At 37.4% G+C, this 10,758-nt stretch overlaps 1 protein-coding gene across 1 annotated transcript in view; it reads right to left on the reverse strand.

The window, feature by feature from the left end:
* The window catches only part of VWA3B (von Willebrand factor A domain containing 3B), a 195,941-nt gene that overhangs the window by 71,917 nt on the left and 113,266 nt on the right, over positions 1 to 10,758 (reverse strand). The window contains 3 exon segments of the mRNA XM_021716551.1: positions 3,999 to 4,155; positions 4,382 to 4,469; positions 5,819 to 5,938. Of these exon segments, the coding sequence (XP_021572226.1) occupies positions 3,999 to 4,155; positions 4,382 to 4,469; positions 5,819 to 5,938 (365 nt within the window).

The following is a 10,758-nucleotide window of genomic DNA, read 5'->3' on the forward strand; positions in this document are numbered from 1 at the left end:
TTTATTTTTAATTTTATTCTTAAAATATGGGGTACACTTCAGGGTTATATCTATGAAAATTTAAAATGCATATACTCTCTGGGTTCAGCAGTCTATGAGGGAATCTATGCCAAAGATAAACTTGTACAGGTGTCCAAAAATATGTGTGCAAAGGAATCTGTTGCAGGATTGTTTGTAATAAAGGACACAATGTAAGTTTCATTAATAATGGGGAAGACCTTGTAATTAGTGAGAATGAGGTAGACCCATATCTGCCTGTGTGGAAAGGTCTCTGACATAATTTTTAAAATATAAAATAACTAATCTGTATGATATTATCTAATTTATGTTTATTAAGATTATTATGTACATATGAATACACATATATACATATGTTGTATGTACAAAAAGTACTGGGAGGAAATTCACCAAACTATTCAGAGTGTTTCCGTTGTGAATGGGAGTAGTTGTAAGAGAAGCTTCCACATCTTCTTCTAAAGACTTCAGTGTGGTTTAGATTTCATATACTGAGAATGTACTCATATATTACTTATCAAATACAAATAAAATAGTTAATTAAAATTAAGTTTTCTTTATATTTACATACATTTTACCGTGTGTTTTTAGGTCTGTTCTTCTTAACTTTTTCTCAGTGTATAATTAATACATGTTCAAAGTACTATAATAAAAACTAAAAAGTATATAAATTAAGGGAAAAAATTTCCAGCAATCTCACCCTCCAGCTAACCGTTAACATTTTGGTAAAAGAAAAAAGGGAGAGAAGGAGAAAGTACTATGTCTATATCATATCTATGTATAACCAAATTTTTAACATACTATATATGAAGTTTTATAATCTTTCTTTCATGCAGCATGATATTGAGAGGTTTTCTGCATGTCATTACTTATTCTTCAGAAATGTGACATTTAATAAATGTATGGCATTCCATTTTATGAATGTATCTACTAGATATTTTGGTTGTTTTCAGTTTTCTCATAGTTAGATACAAGGCGGCAGTAATTATTCTCTGCATGTATGTTCCATATCTCTGAATATGGAATATATTACTATTAATAGAATATATTATTATATGAATTCCTAGTAATATATGAATTTACTAGGACAAAGGCAAGCTTTTAAGGCCTCTAAAATTATTGAACCAAGGTTGCACTAGTCCCACTAGCAGGATATAAGTTTCCATTTCACCCTATCATTGCCATTACAGTAAGTTCCCTACATATGAACCTTCAAGCTGCAAACTTTCAAAGATGTGAACATGCATTTGCATGTCTAGTCAAGTAAGTTAGTTCATGTGTCAGGTGTACATTGTTAAGTGTGTGCATCCTCTACAAGTGGTTGTGCTTATGTGTAGTTTACTGTTCAGTACTTTACTTACTTTATCATATTTTACTATATCCTCCTCTAGTCAGTACTTTTCTTGCCTGTTCACTCAATGCCAGTCCCTGTATACCAGCTGTTGTACTGTACTGTACTACTCTACTTTTCAAGCTACTATACTGTAAGATTTAAAATTTTTTGTGTTTGTTCTTATGCATTATTTGTGTGAAAAGTATTATAAACCTATTACAGTACACTACTATATAGGCAATTGTGTTAATTGGATACCCTGGCTAACTTTGTTGAATTTACGAGCAAATTGGACTTATAAATGTGCTCTTGGAATAGAACTTGTTTATATGTAGGGGACTTACTGTACTATTTATTAGTATTTTTTAACCTTACCAATTTGGTGGGGGAGGAGGTATAGGTGTCTAACTGCTTTTCAATTTGCAATTTTTTCTAAGTGCATATATTTGATTACCAGTAAAGTTAAATATTTTTGTGTGTGGCTTTGAATTTTTTTCCCTAGATTTTCCACTGAGATCTTTATTATTTTCTTATTCCTTTATGGTGTGGACATGTGTGCATGTGTGTTTGTATACTGAACACTGATTTATACACACACACTGATGTATACTGATACACACGTAAGATATTACTCCTGTGACCTTTTTGTCTGCTGTATATGTTACAGATATTTTTCCCAAGATCTGCCCTCATTTTGTTATATGTTTTTAAGCAAAAAGTATTTTTATGTATTTGGCCTATAAATCTTTCCTTTATGGTTCTTCCTTGTATTTTATGCTTATGCTTCCCTGCCAACCGTATTTTTTTAATGAAATTTCCTTTTCAATATATCTCAAGTTGCTGGGAGGTTTAGACGGAGGCTTGATAAGCCCAAGAAAATTCTATCTCCAGGGAGAGCTCACTAAATATATTTTGTTCCAAATAAAACTCAAGAATATGAATATAACAAATGCATAAAATGTGAAGAAGTTGTCACCAAGCTTTCTAGAAGAAATAAATCAGGGTTCATTTATTCTCTGTTGCTTCTGGAAGAAGTTGAGTTCAAATAGTAAGTTCACATCTGACTAACCAGGTAAGCATTCACTGGATTTATAAATTAAACCTGCCAATCACAAGGGTCATGGCCAGGGACAGGACCACTTACCCTGAGTCAAAGTAGTCAGGACCCAGCCTAAAAAATTACACACACACAACCTCCAGAGTATCAGTCACTGGTCATGTCAAGACAGGATGTAGGTCAAACTCCATGGATCAATAGAAAAAAAAAATCACCAATTCATCTGCTTCTTTCAAATATATCAAATCTCAGCTATTTCAAGGCTAGTTAGTTAAGGTCTTTTCTTTTTCTTTTTTTAAAGTTTTCTTGTCTTTGAATTTTTTTTTTTTTTTTTTAGTTGGAGTCTCACTCTGTTGCCCAGGCTGGAATGCTGTGGCACATTCATGGCCACCCCAGCGTTGACCCGCTGGGCTCAGGCCATCCTTCCACCTCAGCCTTCCAAGTAGCCGAACTACAGGCACACTACTACACCTGGCTAATTTTTTTTATTTACTGTAGAGATGAGGTCTCATCAAGTTGCTCAGGCTGGTCTCGAACCCTTGGATTCAGGCAGTCCTCTCATTGCAGCCTCCCAAAGTGCTGGGATTACAGGTTTGAACCACCGAGTTTGGCCTCAGCTTCTTTTTATGGAAAATTCCAAATTAAAAAAAGCAGAAAAAAATAGTAGAATGAGACTCCCCCACCCTAGTATTCCTATTATCCAAATCTGACAGTTATCAACTCATGGTCAACCTTTTCATTCACTCCTCTGCTCCCTCCACAACTCCTACCACCCAGATTATTTTGAAGCAAATCCCAAATATATAATTTCCTCTGTAAATATTTCAGTATGAGACAGGTCTTTAATGATATTGTTTCTACTTAATGACTGTAAAACCCAACATGTTGCTATTGAAGTCATTAGTTGCTGTTATATTCCCCACAAAGTACTGGGGTTCAACCTTTATACCTTTATTTCTTTGGTGTTCCTCATCCAACTGCAGTCTGGCTGCTCCACTAGAATTATTCATGTAAAGACAAGAACCTCATAGTTGCCAAGTTCAGTGAAAACTTCTATACATACTTGGTCTTCCTCCATATTTAGCCCTACCATGTCCTCCCACTGGGAGCTCTTTTTCTCCTCTCGGGAACTGAATAGTACCTTCTGGTGGTCCTTTTGCTACCGTGCATGCTCTCTCTCTCTGACTTTTTCCTTTGGAGGCTTTATGATGCAAAAGATGCCACTCAATTTAGGAAGAGAAGGTAACAAAGGAAAGACACCATCTCTCACGAGTTCTCTCTGTCCTTTCATAATGGACAATGTTCACTTATAACTCTGACCTAGAGTTTTTAAACATTTCTACAGCTCCGCACTTCTAACCATTAGCAACGAGCCATAAACTGCAACCCCCAAAAAGCCAGTTTCCTCTCAGGTAACAAAAGGAATTCTTAAGTGCCTTTTTCTCTCCCTTTTAATGCCTTTACAAATAATTTTCGCCCAATGGCTGGAATATATTTCTCTTACAACCATACAAGAAACTGAAGTGAACTATTACTTATTTGAGCAGAAAATAAAAAATACCTCAAGCAGGGATATGTGTACTATCAGTTTACCTCATCAAAGACTTTAGAAACGACATGCTTGTCCAGGACAGGGATGTAGGTTGGGCTGTGTGGGACTGCGGTCACTGACAAGGCATCCATGATGGTCAGTTTCTTGGCAGCCAAGCCATAGGTCTTGAGCCAGTTTTCTGAAGACATAGTTGAAGAACTAAAAACACAGACAATTTTTAAAAAATATATTAGAGACGGGGCCTCACTGTGTTACCCAGGCTGGCCTCAAGCAATCCTCCTGGCCTTCAGCAATCCTCCCACCTCAGCCTCCTAAAGTGCTGGGATTACAGGCATGAGTCAAGATGTGGTATCTTAAAACTTACAACGTAATGGGTAACAGACCAAAACATAACAAAACTGTCTTTGTAAAATTAAGCACTCACTCGTGATCATAAACCTGACTTCCTTCTTGAGTCAATCCTTCTGACGATTTGTTATCCAGACACTCATTTTTCAGCAGGATGCTCATTTCTGTGGAAGAGGAAACGGCAGTTGTATTTTTTCCTCATGTATGAGGTTTATATCAAAATGCAAAAGTATCTCACTTGTCTCAGTTCAATTGTGACTGAAACAATATTTGGACCATATTTCAGAGAACATAGCTTGATCTGTCAGAGGGGGTTCTCAGGCAAGATGACTTTGCAGTTTGTATTACAGACCAATGGCACACCATTGTTTTACCTCTCTACCTCATTCCACATCCATTGAGATCTCTTTCCATGAAGAATGAAAAATAATCATTCTCTCATTCTCCAGAAAACACACCATTAAACATGTTCAATAAAAATGCCATTAACCCATGATTGTCCAGTGTTGACCTCTTAGATGCCCCCAAATTATACAGAAGAGACTTGGTCAACATTTTGATTTCTGATAGTTTGTTTTGTGGTTCTTCAGCTCTGTGTAGAAAACTAAAAACCCTATGAGCTCCTGTTTAGCTGTAAGTTCAAATTTTTAAATTAATATTCTGGCTGTTAAATGTATATCCTTATACAAACTTGTATTTATAAATATGACTTTGTTGAATGAGCAGCATTCTAAAAGGAGGGATATTTGGGTGTGAGCTACTCACATCCCTAAGAAATCATATGCTAATCATCATTTGGTAAGTCTTTTAAGGACTGTGCATGTAGCAGACTTAGGAAATGTGACAGGTTAATTGAAACCGAGGAAAAGACATCACAGATCAGCACTGAAGAAGATGGAGTTTGATTAAGCTATGACTAAGTAGCAATAGGTGTTATTTGTCACCTAGGTACTTCCAATTCCTAGGGGATTGGGTGTGTGTTTGTGTTTAGCTGGGATTTCAAATGTATCAACTATTTAAAATATAGAGAAAAGTACTATAGTGGTTGAACTTTTCCGAATGTATTACTTTAAGAATGATAATTTTATCAATAGCAATAAAAATTCAGTGGAAGAGATACACTTAGCCCCAAAATGCTAACAACTTTGACCAAAGAGGGGCTCATTGGATGGTATTACCTGTGAATGAAGGGAAGAAAATAAACTAAAGTATTAGAGTTTCAAGTTCAAACCACAGAATGGCAGTAAGCATTACTACTGGCACCATAATTATGTGAACCACGTGTGTATTAAACACTCGAATGCCATCAGTGCATGTCTAGTCCTAAAGAAATCCAGTTCATAAAGCAGGTAGACCTGACTCACAGGGATTTCCCTTGAAGAGGAAACAATTTGGAGACATTTAAAATTTTGTTTTCCCAAAACATGTCTATACTCAGTTCTTTCAGGAATTGATACACTGTGCAAAGGGAGGCCAACTGGACCTCCAGGGATGGAGACCTTTTCTAGCTTGCCTTTGTCACTTGGAGCAGTCCTCCAGCTGCTAGAGTCGGAGAGGCCATCTTTCCTTTCACTGCAAGCCGAGCTCTTGAGGGTGGACATCTGGCTCCTGAGTAGGCTGGTTTTGGTTGATTCTGTGGTTATCACAGGGAGAGGGGTTAAAGGAATTTGGGATGCAAGGAGATATTTCATAAGATACAGCAATTTCCCTGCATCCTTAAAAGAAGAGTGCAACTTTAGTTTCCCACTCCCTCAGAGGATAATGCTGCTGCCATAGCTTGCTCACTTTATCTGAGTTCAAGCTGTGTCCCTCTGACAGAGAAATTTACTTCCAAGCTCATTCAGGTTGTTGGCAGAACTCAGTTTCTTACAGCTAAATATTAGGTTAAGAAACCAAGTAAACAGAGAAGAGACGAGAGACAGTTGGCTCAAAAGCAACTCAGGTTTATCTGAAGAAAGACCTGCACAGAGGACACCAGATGAGACTAGAGCCCAAATCCACTTATAGACTAAGGGCAATTTATAATGGCCAGTGGGGTGTTTTTGGCGGATAGCTTGTGCTAGGGGGTAGCTAAGGAAGAAGGCTTGCAGTTAGCCCAGTTGTTGCTTCTGGGCCCTGCTAGTAATTTTCTATTTAGGTTTGTAGTAGCAAAATGGCGGGGACTATCTAAGATGACCTCTCTAAGGCTAACACTGTAGAACTGAAGTCTCCATTTCCTGGCAAGGGGCCTCTCTCAGCTCCTTAAGGCACCCACGTTCCTTTTCACATGACTTCTCCAACTTCAAGCAAGCAATAGTGCATTAAATTCCTCTTGGGTTGAAATCTCTCTGACTTTCTCTTCTGCCACCTACAGGAAAAAGTTCCTGCTTTCAAGTGTTCATGTGATTACCCAGCTATGTCTTTAAGTCAACATAACCTGATCATGAGAGTGATGGCTCATAGCATTCAAAGATTGCAGAACTTAGGGCGGGGCATCTTTGGTGAGCCATTCTAGAAAATCTTCCTACCACAATTGCTGTCCAGACCTTTATTTATGCTATTTTCTACCCTCTTCTGTATCCCTTCTGCTAGCAAATGACAATGACTAAATAGTGACTTAATCTGTGTGCTTTAGAGGACAATGAGGTTGTGCCAAGTCATCTTGATTACTTTTTTTTTTTTTTTTGAGTCGAGGTCCTACTCTGCCACCCAGTCTGAAGTGCAGTGGCTCAATCACAGCTCACCACAGACTTGACCTCCTGGGCTAAGGTGATCCTTCTGCCTCAATCTCTCAAGTAGCTGGGATTATAGGCACGCACCACCATACCTGGCTAATTTTTTGATTTTTTTGTAAAGTAGAGGTCTTGCTATATTGCCCAGACTGGTCTTTGAATTATTAGGCTCAAGTGATCCTCCCACCTTGGCCTCCTAAAACGCTGGGATTGTAGTCTTGAGCTATCATGCCCAACCTTGATTACTTTTTATATGTAATAACATAAACCACACTAATTGTAAATGTATTCTGTATTTAGAATGTAAAGACACAAGTAGCAAGGCTTTATGTAAGCATTTGTGAATGAAACATGTCCATGGTTTCATTGAGAGGTGAAATTCTCCTACAAGAAATTAGATAATAGGAGTGAAGATTAGCTGATACTATGCAAACGCTATCTTTTGCACAGAAAAGTAACATCGGTGGTTTCCAAGCATGGAGATGTGTGTGCTATGTGATACTCATTGTTTTTCTAGGCAACAAAGGAGTAAGCCCTGGTTTGATTGCCTTTGTGACCAGCAGTTAAGAAAGAGTCATTTTCTTGGGAGCTATATGAGAAAAAGAGATAAGTGATCCCATAGGAGAGCTGAGCTCCTGCCACTGACCACACGGGTAGGCCACCTTGACCAAAATCGCTGAATGAAAACAACCAGATTTTGTGTGTGTCAAATCAAAATGAAATTTAACTCCCAAAGGCCCCAAACATAAACACTGTATTTTCCTAAAATACTGCGATACTGATGAAAACATATTTAACTGGCAATGGACTCAAGCATTTAACTACTTTCCAAACTCTGAATGGTCAGTAATGACATTTCACCATTCTTCTACATAAAAAATGGAAGCAGAATAAAAATTCAGCATATGATTGCCTCTCAATACCAAGGATCTCACATCTAAATGAAATGGTGGAAGTGATAATAGGCCATTAAAACATTTAAGGCAAGTAGGAAATAGCAACTCTAACAAAGACTCGGGTTCACTGAGTAGGCAGGCAGGACTGGAAAATAGGATGCAGTCACACAAGTGGTCATGTGGGATCCCTGCTTGTCCCTGTGGACCCAAGACACTGCTCTCTGGTACAGAGAAACCAGGAGCAAGTAGACAGATGTTGTAAGAGGGGCCAAGCTTCAGTAAGTGGCCCATTCCAGGAGGACTCTTGATCCTTGTGGGTTCAAGCTCTCCTACCCTTCTCAGAGACATGAGGACACCCAAGAGACAGCAGTGAAAGAAGCCATGACAATTCCCACCCCCTACCTCTCTACTGCCCAGACAACTAACATCCTGGCCAAAAGGCCTTCTCTGCCACCTCAGGCAGTACCAGCAGGGACCGGTAGAAGCCCCCAGGCTTACCAGAAAAACAAGCATCAAAATGATACCATAAAGGCTGTGGTATTAAATTGCCATTGGAAGCACAGCCCACAAAAGTAGGTCAAAGCCTACATGTTAAATTTAAATAGGGTGATTACTTCCTAAAATAAAAGGATTAAGTAGAATCCAGAATTTCTAACATAATAGACAAATGCCTAGGATACTATTAAAAATCACCCATCATATCAAGAACCAAATTACGTGTTAAATGAGAAAAAACAAATGATGCCAACACCAAGATAAATCAGAAGTCGCAATTATCTGACAGGGATTTTTAAACTACCCATAAAAATACTTCAGCAATTAATTACAAATTCTCCTGAAACAAATTAATAAATAGAAAATAAAACATTTAACAAGATTGAAAAAGACAAGACAGACACAAAGCACTAATATCAAGAATGAAATAGTAGACATCAATAAAGATCTTACAGTCATTAAAAAAGGTAATAAAGGAATATAACAAACAACTGTGCCCTCATTAATTTGATAAATTGGAAAAACATGAACCAATTCCTCAAAAACCACAAACACAAAAACTCAGCCAAGGTGAAAAGGTGATACGAACAACCTTAAAACCATTAAAAAATAGATTCATAATGAAAAGTCTCCTGGAAAAGAAATTCCTGAGTCCAGATGACTTCATGATAGTTTTACCATGCATGCAAAGAAGAATTACATCAATTTCTTTCAGGAACAGAAGAGGAGGGACAACTTTCCCGCTCATTTGATGAGGACACTATTAGCTTGATATCAAAGCTAGATGAAGGCAGTATTAGAGAGAGAGAGAGAGAGAGAGAGAGAGAGAATCACAGTCCAATAGCTCTCATAAACTTTGACGCAAAAATCCTCAACAGAATATTAGCAAACTGAATCCAGCAAGCTTCAACATTTTAAAATCAATCAGAAACTAGGTATGTGGGAAGCTTCCTCAACTTGATAAAGATTTTATTTTATTTTTCCTAGAAGTTTTATAGTTTTATATTTTATTTTAAAGTACATGATCCATTTGGGTACATTTTGTATATGGTGTAAGGTTTAGGTCAAGTTTCTCTCTCTCCCCGCCCCCCACCTCACCCCGCCTACTACTTTTGCCATAGCACCATTTTTTAAAAAATGGTATACTTACACCATTAAATTAATTTTGTACCTTTGTTAAAAATCATTTGGGCATATTCGTGTGGTTATATCCAGGTTCTCTATTCTGCCTATCCCTCTGCCAATACCACAGTGTTTTGATTAATGTGGTTACATGGTAAGCCTTAACATCAGGTACAGTAGTTTCTCAGAATTATTTTAACTATCCTAGTACCTAAAGTCTCTGCATACATTTTAGAATATGTTTGTCTACACTTATAAAAACATTTCTGGGATTTTTATTAGGGAATTTTATTAAAATTCCAAATCAATTTGGTGAGAATTAACATCTATGACATCAATTCATCCAACTCATGATTTATTTAGGTCTTCTTTGATGTCTTACAGAAGAATTTTGTAATTCTTAGCGTACATCTTCTGCAAGTATTCTGTTACGTGCATACCTAATTATTTTATTTTATTTGAGGTGTTTATAAATGATTTTTAATATTGATTTCTGCAAGTTCACTGTTAGTATATCAAAATGCAATTGATTTTGTGTGTTGATCGTGTAACCAGTGGTCTTGCAGAACTCACTTAATAGTTCTAGGACCTCTACCCTTTGCCATTGATCTACATAAACAGTATGCTATCTGCAAACAGGGGCAATTGTATTTATTGCTTCCTAATCTTTCTGGATTTATTCCTTCTTCCTGTCTTGTTGCAGTGATTAGAACTTCTAGGACTATGTTGAATAAAGATGGTGAGAGCCAGCATCCTTGCCCTTTCCCCAGTCTTTGGGAGAAATAATTCAGTCTTTCAGCATTTAGTATGATTTTAGCTGTAGGGAAGGATACGCAAGGGAGGTAGGCGTGGTTATAAAAGGGCCTCATGAAAGAATCTTGTGGTGATGGAACTCTTCTAAATCTTGACTGTGGTGGTGGAAACACAAACCTACACGTGGTAAAACTGGATAGACATAAACACAAACTGTCAGATCCTCACTCACAAATGAGTACAAGCAAAACTGGGACAATCTGAATAAGACCTGTGGAGTGTATCAATATCAATATCCTGGTTTCAATATTGTACTATTATTTTGTAATATGTTATCTTGGGGAAAACAGAATGAAGGGTAGGTGTATGGGATCATGTGAGTATAAAATTATCTTAATAAAATTTTAAATTAAAAACCCAGCCGGGTTCGGTGGCTCAGCCTGTAATCCCACGCCTTTGGGAGGCTGAGGTGAGTG

Source organism: Carlito syrichta, unplaced genomic scaffold (genome assembly GCF_000164805.1).
Source record: "Carlito syrichta isolate Samal-C Ts95f unplaced genomic scaffold, Tarsius_syrichta-2.0.1 Scaffold308837, whole genome shotgun sequence".
Lineage (NCBI taxonomy): Eukaryota > Metazoa > Chordata > Mammalia > Primates > Tarsiidae > Carlito > Carlito syrichta.